The 19,939-nt window shown below is 35.3% G+C and overlaps 1 protein-coding gene across 1 annotated transcript in view; it reads left to right on the forward strand.

The window, feature by feature from the left end:
• The window catches only part of LOC134536949 (hemocyte protein-glutamine gamma-glutamyltransferase-like), a 53,888-nt gene that overhangs the window by 3,788 nt on the left and 30,161 nt on the right, over positions 1–19,939 (forward strand). Inside the window, exons 2-6 of the mRNA XM_063377063.1 lie at positions 4,828–5,014; positions 5,532–5,789; positions 10,358–10,526; positions 14,017–14,114; positions 14,878–15,044. Of these exons, the coding sequence (XP_063233133.1) occupies positions 4,828–5,014; positions 5,532–5,789; positions 10,358–10,526; positions 14,017–14,114; positions 14,878–15,044 (879 nt within the window). The remainder of the gene's footprint in view (positions 1–4,827; positions 5,015–5,531; positions 5,790–10,357; positions 10,527–14,016; positions 14,115–14,877; positions 15,045–19,939) is intronic.

Raw genomic sequence — 19,939 nt, forward strand, 5'->3', positions numbered from 1 at the left:
TGTACTTTAGTACGCGCGTTAGAAGTTATGCTTGGCGAAACAAAAAATTTATTTTTTTTTGCAAATAATTAATAGAAATAAAATAATAAAACAATAGGAATGAAATAATAAATAGGCCTACATATAGTCAAATATAAAAAAAGTAAAAAAAGTAAAAAAAATTGGGTTTATAATATTAATTATTTAATTTAATAAAAGTATACAAATAAAATTAATTATAAAATTAAATTCAATAAATATGCTGAATGTCTATTCTAATTTATTAATTTTAAAAATTTATTAAATAATAATGTAATAAATAATTTTTAATAATGCAAATTAATTTTATATACGGTATCGTAAGCTCACTTACATAAATAATATAAACACAATTTTATAAACACAATTTCTATCATCTAATGCAGTTTTTTGAACAACGCAATTGCAGTTATGCACTGTTTGTAATGAAAGAATTCCGAAAATCATAAATTAATAAAAATATGGAGATCACAAATTCACACAAAAAAGACTGTTCGTGGCTGATGACGGGAAGAGATGTCAGTTCCCGAAACGTCGCAACTGTTGTCATTGGAAGTCTTCTTTGTTCGTCAGTTCTATCGTTGTTGTGTTGTCCATAGTACTTGTTTATCTTCATCGCTGTGTTTATATGTTTGCTGCGTGGTCCAGGTTTGTTGTCTGCCTGCATTTAATCTGTCTCATCGTTGTTAGCACACTGTGTTCGTCTGTGTTGTTGTATTATTTATTTTTTCAAGACTAAGTTTCTTCAACGAAATTTTTTTGCTGTATGATATTTATATGTTGAATAATTTTTGTCCGTGCTGTCGTCGTTGTGTTGTCCATAATACTTGTTTAGTTTCATCGTTGCTTCCGTTTGCCCGAAATCAGCTGATTCAGTCTTGTTTTCTGTGAATTTTTTAGCTTCATAGTTTTATTTATGATTTTCGGAATTTGTCCATGACAAACAGTACAAAACTGTAATGGTGTACCTCCAAAAAACTGCATTAAATCAAAATTCCCCATTGCATGTATCATTTAAAGAACGTAACAAATTCTATCACTTATAATCAAAATAAATGAACGGTTTGAAACATATTAACCAGTATTTAATATCAATATAATTTAAAAAGACATATATAATTTTTATATAATTTTTTGTTGCATGCTGCGCGTGCATAGTAAAAATTAATTTGTCATCACTTTTTTCATAACGCTCCTAAAGAATTACAACTTCAAAAATGTTTGAATTTTAGTGAACTTAGTGTCCGCAACGCGTAGCTTTCACCTCCCCCCCCCCCCCCCCCCACACGTCTCCAAGAAGCGAACGACAAAGCCGCCCAGGGCGACCAAGAAGCAGCTGTTCTCTGTGGACGTTCAGCTTTCGCGTGTATGCGCTGTGCACATGCTGCCTCTCATGTAGCTCATGCTTTTCTTCTCTCTTTTCATGTGCAGACACTGTTGGGGAGGAGAGTTATGGAGATAGGTTTCGAAACTGCCTATTTCTTAGGAACTAAGTTAACTTCGCATAAAAAATACCTTAAAGTAAAGTGCGGATTACCATATCGTAGTGGTCAAAGGCTGTAAGACTATAAGAAGTGCTTTATTTCAATAAGTGTTTTTTAATCAATCAATAATTTATTAATTACAGTGATATTTTTACTCAATTTTCAACGAAAAATTTTTATTTCTAATAAACGAAGAGATATTATTAGTTTCAGAAAACTGAACATGCATATAAACTCCCCCGTTTTCTGCATTCCTTTATAAACCTGTTAAACATAAATGTTAAAATTGAAATTAAGATTTTCTTTAAGCTCAATATGGATCCGTGAGCTTGTGTTTAAACTATGTTAAACTGACCATCCACAACTTTAAGACTATTATCTGTACATTCTGGTAGATCCCCCGATATTTTGGTACCAATGTGTTCTTAAATTTTAGGTGAACTTTTTTACAGTCTATTAGTTTACAGTGACATTAATTTTTGTTTAAATTAAGGGCAAATTTATATTTTAAGTGAGTCAGTTTTCCTTACGTTTTTACTCATTTAAATGTAGTAAGGTAATACGTATTACAGAATACTAACACAATCATATTAATATTTCATATGACGCAAAACTTTAAACACTTTATTTTTTTTTCAAAAAGGTTTGTCACCTAGACTTTTTTTATATGGATAGCAAATAATTTTTCCAAACCAGTTTTTTACACATTTTCTGTGGAAGAGTTTCTATGAGCTTTCCTAGGATAATATAGTAAATCTAAACTTTCTCACAGCCAAAAATATCTAAATTGTTTTGCAAGGTTAGAGGAAAAATCATAAATCGTTAAAGCTAAAATTAGTTTTGTTTTATTTTAATTGGTTCTTATGCAAATTCATGCCAAATACTTTTAAGTTTGTTACTTGTTGGAATAATTTTAATATTTAAAATTTAAGTTAAAGTAATCGTAATTATTATATTTCTAAGTTCCTTTGTTTGCTGTAAATGTTCGAAAGTTTTTTTTTCTTTTTAGTTAATATTTTCCTTTATATTTTTACGACTTTTGGACACTGCTGATTTCAAAAAATAGGCCTTACCTAAACTGTAAAATAAAAATTTGACTAAATAATTCATCTATTAGAAAAAATTACGCCCTCCACAGCCTTAGATTTAGTTTCATTCAAGAGAGATGAAAATGTTCTCCTCTAAACTAAAGAATTTTTTCGAAATCGAATTAAGTACGTTTCAGTTGCTACACCTTCTGTGGGAGAAGACTACCTATTTTGTCACACCCACGTGTCGATTTAACTTCCATTCACTGTTTGAATTTCTGTCACAAGGAAAAAAAAAATTCATCTTTTAACTAAGATTTGTTAAATTAAATACAAATTCTTATAATTTTTAAGTAGTATTAATGTATATATTTCATAAAAGCAATTAAAATATTTTTTTAATTAAAATAAACATTAAAAAATAATATATTGAACCAAACCTTGTTAATACTTTAAATAATAATGTATAATATTTTCACATTTATAATTTAATTATTTTATATAATTAAAGGTCTACATCTGTGTGAAATTTTAAGTTAAATTGTTTATACATTTGAATATATTTTTGATTTTTTATCAATAAATTGAACTTAAGAAATTTAATTACTTTCTATGAAAAAATATTATACGACCATAGCACCAGTTTGATGTGAATCTGAAAGAATAAATACTGAAAACCTGAAGTCCGATTTCAAGGTCGTTGTTATTTCTTCCTTTTATTGTGTAATATGTCGTTGTGTGTGCCATTTTTACTTTGTGAAGTTTCAGTTACATTTAGCAAGAATCCTTACAAATGCACGCAACGCCTTGACTGGGACTAGAACTCAGATCCCCTCGCACCGGAAGCCGGCGTGTATCCAACTGAGCTACGGAGGTCGCCAAAAATCGCTCTCTAGCAAAGAATTTCACACAGTGCCTTGTACCATACCACAATATCTAGTCTACAACCTACATAAACTACGAAAGTTTTCTCTTTTATGTTAGTGAATCAATAAAATTCCTTTCCCATGCGTCTCAAAATCCCGAAATTATTTTATTTAAAATTTTTCGGTTGATATCGACAGCCGATGCTTTTGTGCCAAACAAATATCTTGGCACAAAAACCTAGATTCGGTATGTTACACCCAGGCAATTGTCATTTAAATTCATACCCAACTTTTAGAGTGAAGAAATGGGGCTGAATCCAATGGCGAGCAGTGCTGACCCTAGAACTCACATTTCCAACAGCAAACCACATAGAGGTCACCTGGATGAGGCCTAGATATATCCCATTTCTATGGACGTGCTCCATTACACATCTATTCCTGTCAACCACACCACCACTTATAATATATTCCAGGGTCCCTATGTTTCTCTTTTGCTTAAATCCTATCAGTGATATTGACTGATGATTTCAAAATTGGTCCAGATCTCAAACCCAGGTTATGATAACATTTGGCTACACCTGATAGATAGCCATTTCAGTGCCAAGCTGTTCACAGGTTCAAATATTATTGGTTAAGTCACTAAATGTTCTGTAAATGATTCATGGAATGGGGATTTTCGATTTAATACAATTTCTTGGACAGACTTCGCTCTTTTGCACTGTTTGTCATGACAAACCTATGTCCAAAAAATTTTATTAATTATGCCCTGTAATTTCACTTTATTATTTTAAAAATATATATTTCGCATTTGCTAACTACAGTTTTGGGATAAAACCCATTATCCTTTCCTTAATTAAAATTGAAAAAAATGATTGCGCCTGATTTGGCATGAGATTTAATCCACGTGGTACATTCACTGGTTTTGAAACCTCAGGATCCTATCTTAAGAAAGAGTCTGCAACTACATGATCCCTCAAAGCCAATCACAGATAATGGCGATGGCAGAGCTAGTGAATCCGACCTGTCATCCAAAATTTTGGCGACTATGCTATGCTGACAATGCTTTTTGTCCCAGCTTTATTCTATATATCATGCTGACATCTGTGTTCCAACTTCTGGTTGGCACCCTCCACCAGTCCTTCCAAATATGCTCCCTTTATGGTAGATTGGGAGTCAGCTTACGGATAAAGTTTTATACATTCCAGAACAAGTAATAATAAGACAAAGATGACAGGGATTACTCCCCCCCCCCCCCCCTTTTTGATCAGGAAGGTGTTAGAGTTTCAGCATAACCAAGCTAGGGAAACCCAACATATCTTGATAACAGCTTTGGTCCAACCTTTTGGTCGGCATTCTCCACCAGTCATCCCATTTGTGCGCCCTTTAAGGGTAGAATGGGAATGGCTTACAGATCCTTTTTCTTGCTAACAGGTGAACTCCAACGACGAGGACGCGGCCATGTCCGGCGTGCTGGCGGGCAAATGGAGCGGCGAGTACAAGGACGGCATGGCGCCCGCTGCCTGGACAGGTTCAGTGGGCATCCTGGAGGAGTACCTGACCACTGGTCAGGAGGTCAAGTACGGCCAGTGCTGGGTGTTCGCCGGGGTCCTCACCACAGGTAACAACCACCTACCTTGGGCTCGGAGAAGGTCGATGGACAGCGTGATGGCACATCGGCAAGAAATCATTTCATCTCATCTCCATGGCGAGGTTTGATGCAGTTTGGCTACTGTTCTCGGGGCTAGGTTCCCCCAATTTGAGTACTTCCACACAAGAGACAGGAATGGAGTTATGGAATGTAATGGTAGGAAACATTATTTGAATTCCAGATAACCCTGGTTGGAATTCCGGTCCAGTCCTCCTGATTAAGTTTTATCTATATTTTCCCGAAGTCACTCATGTTAAAGCTGGAATGGTTCCTCACCATGCCCGATTCGTTTTCTGAATCCTCAGAGATATGTTGCGTAGTTTATGAACCTGGCCTATGAAGTAAGATACAGGGCGTGAGTAAGGAATGTATAAATATTAAGTGTTCTTTTTTATGTGGACCCAGAGGCAAGCCTTACATTTTTTCTATTAAACGCGCAATAAATTCTTGTAGCAAATGAATGAAGCTCTCGTCTGTTGTCCGTCAGTGTGCCGCGCCCTCGGAATCCCTTCTCGCGTGGTGTCTAACCTGGTGTCGGCACACGACGCCAACGCCTCTCTGACCGTGGACCGCTACTACGACCTCCAGAACGAGGTCGTCCCGTACGACCCGCTCAACTGGGAGGGCGAGGACTCGGTCTGGAACTACCACGTGTGGAACGAGGCGTGGATGGTGCGCCCCGACCTGCCCAAGGGCTACGGCGGCTGGCAGGCGATCGACTCCACGCCACAGGAGACCAGCGACGGCTAGTACCTACTTATAAAGACGCCATATTGGTTTCAAAGGATTTTAACGCCATGACAGTTTTGAATGTAAAATATTATATATTTTCCTTCATTACGGCAGAGATCCCAACAAAGAGATTTTCAAAACTTTACTTAGGGTTAGAATATAACACCTAACACCAATGCCTTCACAGAGAAAGGTAGGTAGTTATCAGCAAGCAGTAACTATTAGTTTCAGATATTAAACCGAATTAAATAATTTTCTCAAAGCAAAACCAAATTTAGAAAACAAAACAATATTTAATATATGGCCCAAAATATTTTGAAACTATATTGCGTTTTCTAGTTCTTATTTCTATTACATTAACGAACAGAAGTTAACACTTAATTAAATTTTTTATCACGGATACAACATTAAGTATATTATATAACCTTTTGTTGATTCAGGGATAATTAAAAAAATATATTGCATAGAGCTGTAAATACTAACAATTAATAATAATATTTAAAATGTTTAGTCTATGGCATGTTAAATTTTCTCAAATTTGTAAGTTCTCAAAACAAGTAGCAGTGGTATCCGCATTTTCTATGTCACAGCAATTCAGTCCATGATATTTGTTTGACGAAAACTGATGATTAAATAAGTGGATGTTTACAAACACTGTTCTCAGATTAACAATGGCAAAAGTATACGTAAAGGAGGTCGGTAATTTTGAACATTATATCTCTAAGGAAAGCCAATGTTATCACAGGTAAAATAAATTTTTATTGAAGGTCTTAACTTTATGTTTATATGTTTATTTATATTATATGACTTAACACAGTCAATACTTATAAACGATAACATAATATTAATAAAATTGGTTTAATCCAAGAAGGAATACATCAGTTGGTTTTTTCGCCCTTTAAGCTTAAAGTAAACAACTTGAGCATAAAAGGCCAAGGCATCCATTTGTATATTATCGGTTTTTTAATACAGGATTTTTAAATTTATTTATTTGTTATTAATAATTTAAAAAAAAAAATCATCACAAATTTGGTACACAATTAACATTTCGTATTGGTAGAATTTGAAATATAATTTAGCTCAGAAAATTTTACAATATACTTCCAGAACATATCACAAAAATAATAAAGCTCATGGGCAAGTGGCCAACTCACACGATAAGAAATCAAATTTGAACTAATATTTTTACTTCCACAACAGCACACTTACGGCACTACATGCATTTTTATTTTTGGAAAATTATTTGAAAACTTAAAAACCGTATATACATTTATGCTTGTGAGGCAATTTAGTGTTACTGCTAGTTATCTAGTACTGTGAATTTACATTTATGGTTATATGTAAGATATATATTTTTTAAATATATATTAACCAGAAAATTCCGTTTATAGAATCGTGAAGAGGCTTCAAATCATGTGTTTAGAGTTGCGCCAGAGGTGCGGCCCAGCGAGGTGTGCGGTGTGTAAAAACGAGTCATTGGGGAAGCAACATTATTTTTTAAAGTGCAATTGATTATTTGCCATTTTAGAAGATTAATTGTAAGTGACATAAGTAGTGACAATAAATAAAACTGTAGTGTAGTAAAATAAATATTAATTGGGCTATCCTTTACGAACCCACGTTAAATCGTAACATTTTTGGTGACAGAAGTGGGATAGCCCTAATAAATAGATTTAGGATTCAGTTTTATTATTAAAATAAAAGTTAAGAAATAGGATTAAGTTTTTCGAGAATAAAGTTAGTGTTTAGAATTTTAGTGATTTTATAATTTCAAGAGTTAGTTTGAGTAAACTGTAGTTAGTGTTAATTTTGAATGTAAGAGAGTTACTGTTGGATTAATTAGAAGTTTAGTCACTGTCATTCAAAATTAATAACAGTAATAGAAATACATAATTATTTAGGTTATTTAATTATGAAAATAGAGAGAGATGGCTGCTGAAGAAGTTAGTGTAGAAGATATCAGGAAGATAAGGGTTGCCCTGGAAGAAATAAGAGCCATTTGGAGGAACTATACGGAAGAAATGGTAACCAGTATGAAGAACTTTACGGATGAAATGAAGAGTGAAAGGAAGGGGAGTAAGGACCATCATGAAGAAACGAAGAACGGGTCAAATAATAGCCTAGAGGAAATGAAGAAGGGTCAGGATTAAATGAAGAAATGAAGAATTAAAAGGAGATCTAAGTGAAGATAAGCCTAGAAAAGAAAAACAGCCAAGAGAAGAATAGCCATAGAAAAACAGCGAAGAGAAGAACAGCGAACAGAAGACCGGCCAAGAGAAGAAGAGTGAAGATAAGACCAGCCAAGAGGAGACCAGCCAAGAGGTGACCAGCCAAGAGGTAACCAGCCAAGAGGATACCAGCCAAGAAGAGAACAGCGAAGATAAGTACAGCAAAGAGAAGAACAGCGAAAAGAAGAACAGCAAAGAGAAGACCAGCCAAAAGGAGAACAACGAAGAGAAGAACAGAGAAGAGAAGAAAAGTGAAGAGAAGAACAGTAAAGAGGAAATCAGTCATGAGGAATTTAGCCAAGGAGAGGAGAACAGCCAGGACAAGAAGATGAAAGAAGAGCTGAAGAAAGCACAGAAGTAGTGAAGATGAGTTACAAAGTATGGGCTTTTGAACAAGAAGAAATGAAGATAAAGAAAAAAGGAGAGGGGAAATGCCAAGAAGAGCTGAGGAAAAGCCGAGAAGAAATGTACATGAGTCAAGAAGATATAGAGAAGCGCAAAGAAGAAACGAAGAAAGACCAAGAAGAGACTCAGGAAGACAAAGAAGAGGTGAAGAAATACCAAGAACAGGGGAAGAAATACCGAGAAGAGAAAATGAGAACACAAAGAGTCATGAAGAGGGTACAAGGAGAAATAAATGCAGTCCAGGCGAGACTCAGAAGAACCAAGAGGGTCCGAGTAACCAAGAAGGGACGAATAAGGGCCGGGAAGAAATGCTGTGCGAACAAGGAGCTGCGAGAGAAGAAATGGAGACAAAAAGAAAAAAGAAAAAAACAAGGAAACCGCTGGAAGGCAATAAGCTATGCACTCAAGAGTATCGGGTCCGTCCAAGGCAATGGTCGGCCCGTCTCGGGCAGCTGGCTGAACGACATGGGGCATCTGCGATGCAGTGTCGCCGAGTGACAAGAGAAGCTACATCTACTGCAAGAGAGGGTTATCTGGTGAGACTGTACAGCCCGCGATGGATAAAAGGCAGGAGGCCTAAACTTCGGGTAACATGGGGACACCCAGGAGGAGATGTGTTACCTGTTCGGGACGAACAGGTTTAAGGAGGGGGCAATGATACGAACGTGAGCAAGGCCACATCACGCGCAGGTGCAGAGCTAGCAGGGCTGTATCACATGCCGCCGTAACATGAGATGTGCAGTGCGCACCTGGGTCGCCTCTTCCCCTCCTTCCAGCCCTCAGCTCCCCGCGCGGTGCTGTTAGTTTGACATCCGAAACCTGACAGCTGCGGAGTTACGCAAGCCGCCGACACGTGTTTCGAGATATTTCTGGCATCTTGTCGGCGCGAAATGACGCGACTGGCTCCAGCTGCGCTCGTGAGTTCCAGAAATGGCGGCTGATATATAAAAAGAGGTCAGCGGCCTCAGCAGGAGAGTTGAGAGAGAGAGTTCAGGCGGGAGCCTTCCCGCGGCGGAGCTTCCGGGGCGATAGTGCCGCGGGTGCGGCAGAGTGGCGAAGTCCTTGGACGAAAGTTCCAGGGCGAAGAGTTCAGTTCCGGGCGATAGTGTCGTGGGCGCGGAGGTGTTCCAAGTGAAGTTCCGAGCGAGGCGTCGAGTGGGATCTCGGCGAAGGGAAGTGCGACGGCGGCGGCGGAGTGCGGCGGCGGAGTGCGGCGACGGAGTCCTGCGACGGAGGACCACGAGGGGTGCTGCGGCGAGAGTTGCGCCAGAGGTGCGGCCCAGCAAGTTGTGTGGTGTATAAAAACGAGTGACTGGGGAAGCAACATTATTTTTTAAAGTGCAATTGATTATTTGCCATTTAAGAAGATTAATTGTGACATAAGTAGTGGCAATAAATAAATCTGTAGTGTAGTAAAATATATTAATTGGGCTATTCTTTACGTACCCGCGATAAATCGTATAACTATTTTAGAAATATAGAATTTATAGGTTACGATTTCGTAATTTGGGATAGTTTTAAGTTGAGTATTTCTAACTGGCATTTTATCTAATTCTTATGATTTTATATAATGACAGTTTTTAGTTTTGTATTTCAAGGTAACAATTTTCAAGTTTCGATGTTTATAGCTTTTAATTTTCTAAGCTATGACTTTTATTAACAGGTGTTTTAGAGTTACGTCATTATTTATCATGTGAGTTCCTAAGTATTGATTTTATAAGTTATTATTATATATTGTGCATGTTTTAAGCTTTAAACGTTATAGCGAGGTGTTTCAAAGTTATGAATTCATCTAATAGTTATTGGTTCTTTTCTTTAGATTTTATAGGTCACGATGCTTATACCTTGTGATTTTACAAGCTATGGTTGCTCTAACTAGTGTGCTTCCGAGCAACGACTGCATCTGTGAGTCGGGACTTCCGAAGTGACTCGCGAATTCCCCTCGCAGGGTTCTTCCAGTGCGGGCCGGCGTCGGTGGAGGCCATCAAGTGCGGCGCCGCCGGCTTCAGCTACGACGTGCCGTTCATGCTGGCCTCGGTGAACGCTGACTTGGTCCGCTGGAAGGAGGACCCCGGGTCGCCGCGCGGCTACACCAAGATCTACACCAACAAGTACCAGTGAGTGGCGGGATCCCCCGAGCTGGCCATGGTGCGATTATTCTGGATCCCCAGTTGACCACGTGTTTCGTCAACAATTTCCGCAACGGGGCTGTACCTGCTTCCAAAATCAAGATGCATATACGAGAATCGAGCCAAGGGCGTGGTGGTCAAGGAGCAATGTTGTACCCACTTTGGTAGTGTAAACAAAAGAAGCCAGGAGCTTATGTTAAACAAATTACAACTAATTCTCCAAAATCGATTGTTAAAAAAATTTATTTCATTATATCATATTTAAAACTGTTGTTTTTTATGTTTAAACATCTAACTTCCTGGTATATGGCATTTGGTACGAGAAATTTCATGAAAATTAATCGGAAGTCGAGGAAGATAAATTTTGCACACAGTTGCCGGATCAACGAGCAGCAACATATACCGGTATATAGTCACTTTCGTAAACATTGGGGAGCATACCAAACGTATTGGTGTGCCAAATTAAACTTTATGATAGTGAAACTACACTTGAATATATTCGGTACACAAAATAGTCATAATAAAAGGTATTCACAGTTGAAAAATACCCTTAAAAATTGTAATTCCAATGGTTATAATACATATTGTCCTGAATTCCTAGAGGCTCACTAGCACAGCATTAGAGCGTGCGCTTGATTACTCCAGAGTGAGATTCCAATCTCGTCACTGGAAAAATATATTATTTTAATATTTTTTTTTAACGTTACATTATAATTATCATGTTGAATCAGCTCGAAAATTTTTAAGTATGTTTGTAGAAATTATGTACACATCGATTTCAGTCATTTAAGCAAAAACAAATTCAAAGAGTTATACATAGTGTTATAATATGGTTTCAAATTTTTAGTTTATTATTTTACTAATGCCATATAATTATAACTTCTAAAGTGTGCAGAGACATTAAAGCTTTAACTGTTAAGTGAATTTTAATAAGATGGGCTGTATTTTAATATCAATTATGGGCGAAAATCAGGTTCAAAGCAGGTTTTTTTTTCCTTCAGAAGCGTTTCCTAAACTTTAAAATTTCCGGTTGTTTCGTGTTGCTAATTGTTATCTGCGTTTGATGGTGGCAAGCAATGTTTACGATTCAGGCAGCGAATTCTAGCGGCGGGTGCAGAAAGTTTGTGTGTGATTCGCATTTAGAAGTTTTGGTATTTGAAAAGCATATACGTATTTTATTTATCAGCTATTACGCTATCACGTTTGGCATTATTTTAAAGAATTCCATGTTAAATTTCGTGACCTACTTTCTTTGCATGAGTTTATGAAAACACGTGCATTTGCTCGTTACCGAGGTTAGATGTTTACACATCACTGACGAGTACTAAAGACTCCCTAATATCTTATTTCTATACGTATATATATATTTTTTTTAATTTTATGGCACCATAAACCCTTCTTTCACAAGAATGAGGTAAAATTTTGGGAAATTTCTCAATGTAGCCGAAATAAAACCATTTTAAGCTGGAATCGAACTTAAATCGAAATTAAGGTTATATATTTCTACATTGCAGTTATAAACAAAAAAAAAGTACTTATCCTACTGACATGTAATGTGAATTTATATAAGTTGGTGGAATAATAAATTATTATCTCATTAGTTTTAAATTCTATAGAGTTTCGCTATGCACGGTAAATAATGGACACAGACGTAAGAGGACGGGACCCACATGATACCGATTCGTATAACAACCTAGCGCTCGTAAATAGGTTTGGATATTACCTACGACCCTCGTAACACGAACATTAAGCGCTAACGATCACGTCAACCGAGAACTTAACCTGAGAATGTTTGATTGTGTTTGATAAGGTGAAGTCGGCCTCGGAGACTTTGACATAGTGTTATCGAGTTGGTTTGTGATTCATTATTTGAAAATCGGATATCCTTAATGCTGAACTCAAGCGGCTCATACTAATAAAATGTAATAAAATCCCTTTTGGCATAGCCTACAGGAGCAGGCAGATTTCGGAGAACCTTATTCGTCTGGAAATATTTTAGAAGCTTCAATAAAATTCTGGAACATTTTAAGAACTTAATGTACATAACATATTTATGTTCTCAAATATTACAAAATGAGTGATTAAACATTTTCTCATTTTACATGCAGCAAAAATATTATTTAAGTGTTTTTAACTAAATGTATAACTGTAATAATAACTGTAACTGAATAGCGTATTATGCTAACTAAGGTAATTATTCAATTTTTTGACCTTCAAAAACTATCTTTCATATCTTGCACTAAAGTAGTTAAGAATTTATTTTTGGAATGTAGCCCCTCGTTCTCCACCCTTTGCAGCAATGGCTAGTTGTTTTAAAAATTGTTTCAGACAAATTTTTCAGATAATATGTAAATTATTTACAAACAATCTGAACAGATTTAGTATTGTAATTGCTAAGAGATTTATTTATATTTTGTACTTCATCTCCGGTTATTTTCCACCCCCTCTAGTAAAAGTTGGTTGCATGAAAATTATTTCAGACTAAAGTTGTATATAATAATTTATAGTTTTACAAAAATTTGATTTAATATGGTATGGTATTTATAAATGATTTTTTTATACTTCCCCTTTTATTAATTCCGTTTTTCGAATGGTTCGTTGAAAAAATGTTCGAAACAAATGTTTTCAATAAAAAATATAACATTCACAAATAATGTCAAGGGATTCGATAGTGTGCCTACTCAGAGAGTTTTGAATTTTTTTGTTCTCCAACCCTTGATTTTTCCATCCCTTGTAGTTAGTTTGGTCGTATCAAAAATGTTTTTAGACAAAAGTTTTTGGTACTACCCCTGCGAGTTATAATAAGTTCAAACGGATGTGATATTCATCATATTATGGAATTTACAACGATTTTTCTGTTTTTCAAAAAAAACCTTCCCGTTTTTACCCCTTTGCTCGGATATTGCCCAAGAACGAACACGATCGATATTTTCCACCACTATATTTAATGTATGTAAGTAATTCGCGAAAAATTGCGACAGTTATCGTGTCCACAAAATTGTGATATATATATATATATATATATATATATACTTTTGAGTTGACGTGGTTTTGGGGTCTATGGGCAATGAAACGAAAAACGTAAACAAAAAAAAATCCATCAACCGCACCATGTTAACGGATACAACAGGTAGTTTTACTTCAAAATCTAGCTAAATTTCACACTGACTAGGAATCAAACCTAAGATATTTAGTTGAAAGACAACCTCACTTTTTGAAGAAGAAAAATTAACTTATAGAAATCTAAAATTTTCATTTTAATTTATTAATCCTTAATATTTATTATTTATATTGTTGTAATACTGGTAATAACTTGCGAACAAAAATGTTTATTTGGTTTAGTGGTAAACAAATATCAACTGTAAATTAATATTGTTATACTTGACTTTACTGCACTATTTTATTAATCTATTAGTTAGTTTAGCTTATCAGATAAATGTGTAAAAATATAATAATATGTTTGATGTTTACTGTACAGCATTGGGAAGTGCATTTATACCAAAGCCCCATGGATATTCGACCCGAACGGAGACACTGACAGACAAGATATCACAAGCTCTTATAAGGCACAGGAAGGTAAGAAAATATTTTTAATACCTTTATCGAGTTTTTCTCTTTGCTACAATAAAGACTTATAAATCTCAATGAAAATCTTTATTAAATTCACTGTTTTCTTTTCTTTTCTCAGTTTATATTACGTGGTATTAATGTTTTACTAGCATAATGTAAAACTACTTTTTAAGTGACAAAGAGAACTCTCTGCGTATCATTTAGTTGGAACTGGTTTGAAGAGTTCATTTTGGTAATAGGTTTCTTCCTCTTATATAATTACTGTACATGTGTTTCAATATAATATACTGCACAATCTAAAAAGGCAACCAATGTAGTATTCACTTAAAGTTATTTTTACATGTAATGTAATGAAAAATTAAGTTTATAAATAATTTTAAAACATTTTGAACAAAATAAATATTTACCAGTAAGTGCTATGGTTCTGTTATTACATAATTATATCACACATTTGCATATGCGTAACACATAACAGAATGTTTTAAAGACAAAAACACATATTCACATTTATTTGAAATATTTTAGCATTCGAAAGACTAGTTTCAAAAAATTTAAATCTGAGAAGAAATTTCTCGAATTAATACTCAACAATAATTAAAAAAATATTAATATACATTTACATAAATATTTACACTTTTTTATACAAAGCGTAGTTTACAAATCGACAAAGATTTTTTTTTATTTGACTTTAAGTAAATACTATTAGAAAATGTAAAACGTATCGTAACTCTCATTTATTCAAATAACTTCTGGATGTTTGTTTGCACAGGGACTTCCATGGAGCGTCTTTACCTCATGAACGCCGTAAGAAACCTTGAGAGGGCGAAAGAATTCTTTGAAGTCCCCACTTCACCTCATGAAAACGTGATTTTTGACCTGGTGGAGCTCGACAAAATAAAGCTTGGTGAGAACTTCAGTGTTACTGTCAACATCGAGGTGAGAAATTTGTTATTTTTGACGTCTTACCAAAACCGGCTAACATTAACGATTATGAACAATAAATAGAAAGTCGTCTTGTTATAACATGTATTAATTTTGAAATTCATTATTCATATTTTCGCAATATATCAATTTAGTCATTACACATATGTAATAACTATCGATGCATTGAATGTAAGCCGAATCTAATTTTGGTTTTCGTTATACCCTCTGCTTTGTATCCCCGAAAGGATTACTCTCTTCCTTTACCTGATCATATTTGAGAAATGTTTAGCTATTTTTCGACAATAATCGAGCAATTTTGTGAAAAAGTACTTTTTAAGAAACTAAATAGTTATTTAAATAATTTAATTTCGAGATTTGTCTATATGTGGAAAAATATTTTCTGATAAGCTTGGTAAAATTTTATTTATTATTTTTAGTTCCCATTCAGAAATTGAATGAAATGAAAAAAAACGTGCTGGTCTATTTTAAATCTGAATGGAATATTTTTGATTTACAAAACCGGTATTTGCATGACCTTTATTATTTTTACAACATTTAATCGTAAATTTTCTGCCCATAAATTGCCTTTTACTTAACACACCTGTTGGAAGTGAAAATGTTTAAATGACATAAAACAAAGAGTTCATTTACCTGTGTGAATTATATCCCTTTATCACATAAAAATTTCACAATTTTTTTAAAATGATATAAGTAAGTTTTTTATACGTGCAGTATCATGCACCTTATACTAGCTACTTTCATGTGTTCAAGATATAAATAAGATTTAACATAGGTTCAGTAAGATGACTTTGACCTACAAAATTTCAGTTTTTTGATTTAATTAGTTGTTTTCAAATTTTAAAATTTGACTTTGTTAACTTAATTTTGGTTTCAGTTCCCATTTTGGATTATCAACTCATCTTTTTCTATAAATCCCATTATTCTATAGTCATAAAAGGCAGGGAGACAGGGATGGCATGTGGATAAATAACTCGTGGAGTATAAGGGCCTGATTATGGTAACTTCCTTCTCCTCCTGGGTGGCTATTGTCTCATCTGATCTCAACCGCCGTTTGAGTCTGAAGCTTGGAGGTAGGTGTCACCAGTGTCGCGGATTAGTTTTTATATTGTACAACAATTCTGAGTGCAGTAGCACGAGAGCCGACGACCCCAGAGACGCTGCTAGCATGATGGGGTTTTGAAAGTAGAGACTAGGAGACCAATTAGGAAACTAACAAATAATTAAGGATTATATTATCTGAAATTACAAATTGTATTATGAGACTATAGTGATAGTATTTACTGCTAGGGTTGCCACCTTAAAATTTCAAATATTATATGAGAGAGGGTGCCATCTTAAATTCTAGGTGTTGTAGCCAGAATGAGCCACATTTAAATTTGAAAAAGTATCTGGTCGAAAGATCCACTGATGAACATCTTTAGAAGTAGCGTTGTCTCCTAGAGTATACTAGTTTCGCTCCACTCCCCACCATATTGTATTTATAAAAGGTGCCATCTTGGATGGATAGTTGTCGGCATGATACATCTAAGTATCTGTTCCGTATGGTGCAGAGCGTTCACAAAAAAATTCTTTCAATAGGCTACATCCACCGCCATATTGAAATTCGGAAAGATGCCATCGTGTATGGAGATATGTAGGCATTCTGCAAACAATACAACCATTCGATATCATGCATTAGATGTGCGTATGAGATGCATACGAATGTTTCTAGCTTAATACTTGCTTTAGTATTTTGTGACCTTAAATTAATATTTAATTTTTTTTCAATTTTAGCTATAGCTATCTGTTATAATTATACACAAAAGGCTTTTTTTTAATTCACAAATTAACTAAAGTTGGTTCTCTCCCTTCGTTGTATTGGTATTGCTTTAAAATAATTTTTTAGTATTATGATGTAAATATTCTCTCTTCTCGAATTGGTAGAAAACATCTTGTAGAAAGTGATAAATACAATGTAGCTCCATCATGACAAAAACCGGTTACAACATATCAGTGATGTTAGTGACGGACGGGGATTTATAATAAACATGGTTTTAAGCTTCAAAAAGTTATTTTTTCGAAAGTGAGCAGTCTCGTTAAAACTTGCGTTATTCATGACGAGGCGATACCTTCAAAACAGCCAGCGCATTTATGCTGTCCTGTAGTAGTCCCCGCTTAAAATACATTACAGAAATATATTTTAAACAACATGGGATTTAAAAAAATAAATTAGTCTCCCTCTAAGAACGTTGGCCCAAATACACACCTTATAATATTTTGGCCGGCTTGGCGAGACATGTTCTCATTATACTAGAAGCATAGAACATCTATCGAAACAGAATATCACATAAAGAAAAAATATAATAAGTAGGGAAAAAATTCCCAAGGCTCATATCTTGCACGGTTAAACTTAATTTTTTTCTATCGTTTCTCATTACCTAGGTCTTAACTGTCTTGGGAAAAAACCTTCTAGAAACCTGAAAACATTTAAAAGGTTTTCTTTAAATTTTACTCATTAAGTATGTGTCAAGGTAATTCGAAATTTGAATTTCCGAAGCGTAGAATCCTCCTAGTGCTGTGTTCCCATCTACATTTGACAAATATAACACACTAACGGATATCTGTTTCTAAGACGCAACACTCTGAAAATTTCATGGAACCAAATAATAGAATACCACTTTTAAAAATAGACTATTGTGACCCTCATACATGATCTTCGCAAAAGATTTCGGGTTTGTGGGATCAATTTTCTTAATGTAACTGTATAATGTTTGTAGTCATCCGTGAATTTGTTTGTAGACATATCAATGGTGGGGTGAAATCTATTATTGCAGACACACAATTTTTTTTTTGTAATAGTTCCAGCCACTTGTACATTCGTTGAGCTGAATACAAAAAAAAAAAGCAAAAATTTCAGAGATCAGTTAAATTTCCCTTCCGCATTTGTTTAAATCTTACTGTATGTGTAATAATGATATTTTTTGTCAAGATAGTTCTTAAAGATGCATTGTAAAAATCTGCTCCTGCATTACTTTTTAATTTATAAAAGCACCTGCCTCTTACATAATACGTCTCATGGCAGATGTAACTATCACGGCCGCCTTTTGTTTATTTCGAACTGCATACGTGCGTTTTCTATTCACATGTACAGCTGTCAGTACAGTATGTACCTGCAATCACTGTTTATGCGTGCATATAAAAGCATCTTCACTAAAACAATCTGTAATAAATCATTAAGACCATACATCAATACTTTTCTGCTAAGGAATATTTTACGGTAGCCTCTGTGAAACTCATATGCAATGCCATTCTCAGCGCTGCTCATTTTACAAGGAAGCTGTAGTCTCTTAGTTCTTCAAGGATAGCTGAACACCTTGTCACAATGTTCAGGTGCAGTCTGTGATTCCATTAAAAATCTAGGTCGAGTAACCATTTTTCTTTGGATTGTCGCAATATATAATTCCTTTTTTGCGTTATAAATATAATTTTTTTGTGACAATATAGCGCCTTTTTGCTGCGAGAAATATTCGGAAACAGTCCTTTAATAATAATGTATTTTTCATGCTATGTGATATTACACTGATTAGTTGTAAAATATAAATATTTTTAAATAAGCATTTGTATCTCGAGAAAATGTCTTTAATATTTAAAGCTAAATTAAAATAAATATTTATTTCTCTATGCAAAGGCGTTTTAAATAATCCAGAAGCAGGTTGTATTATTTCATTATTGATACAAATTATATTATTCGGGTCTGGATTCCCAAAAAAAACCAGTTATTGCATTTATAAACTCAATATATTCCATGAATCGTTTGGGAGTTGTTGACAACAGCAGTCTGGAGTTCCTCGTCGTCAGCTTGACGACTAACCGTTTGTTGTCACCCATTATTAGGTCACGACATCTTCAAAAACAGTCCGGCAAACAGTAAACAGCAGCAACAGCAGGCGGTCTCTCGGATTGCCGAAACGAGCTGGCGAGTCACGCGCCAGGAAGATCGGCCACTCGCAGTTCAGACTTGAGAAGCGGGAAGCCCACCGGACATTCATCGTAGCATTTCCAGCCCCAGGAAGATCAAGCTGATCGCATCTTCGCGAGTCACACGCCTGGAAGAAATCGCTACTCGCCGGCAACCCCATGTGATAAGGAGAGCAATATCCGGACGAGTGATGATGCTCGTTGTGTGTATCAGTATCCACCAAAGTCCCTGGTAATTCCCCTGTGTGCGGGCTTCCCGCTTCACTCGTCCGCACTGCGAGTAGCCGCGCTTCCTGGCGTGTGACTTGCCCGCTCGCTTCGGCGATCCGAGAGAATGACTGCTATATTGCTGCTGGTTGCTTTTTGCTGGACTGTCTTTTAAGATGTTGTTGCGGCAGCTTTGTGGTTGACTACCCATTGTCCGTCCTCAAGCTGACGACAAGGAAATCAAGACTCCCGTAGTTAACTGGTTTAATTCCCAGGCGGTGAACTTATAATGCAGAACTGGTGCAGCATTATGAAAAGTGCTTAGAACTGATTGGTGATTATGTATAAAAATGAAGTTGATATGATTTAAACTATAATTGTACATACAAACGTATATCATGAGTTTTTTAAGGTAACCAAATGGACCTTATTTTAAAAAGCCCTCGTATACTGTGATGAAGTAAGGAGATCGCAGATGACAACGCTTGAAAGCATTTCTAATACACCTATTATTCCAGCACTCTTTCTCCACCCCCACCAACTCCATCATCCAGCTATGATAACAATCCCTTTCTTAATAATCAACAAGGAAACAGAAAGCATTCCGAAGTCTTATCATTAAGAACATGGTCATCATTTTAAAATGTTATAGTCGCCTTCACTGGCAGTATCTTTCCACAACTATCTAAAAGTAAATAATACACTTGATGAGACACATATGT

The sequence above is a fragment of the Bacillus rossius genome, chromosome 1, assembly GCF_032445375.1.
Source record: "Bacillus rossius redtenbacheri isolate Brsri chromosome 1, Brsri_v3, whole genome shotgun sequence".
Taxonomy (NCBI): domain Eukaryota; kingdom Metazoa; phylum Arthropoda; class Insecta; order Phasmatodea; family Bacillidae; genus Bacillus; species Bacillus rossius.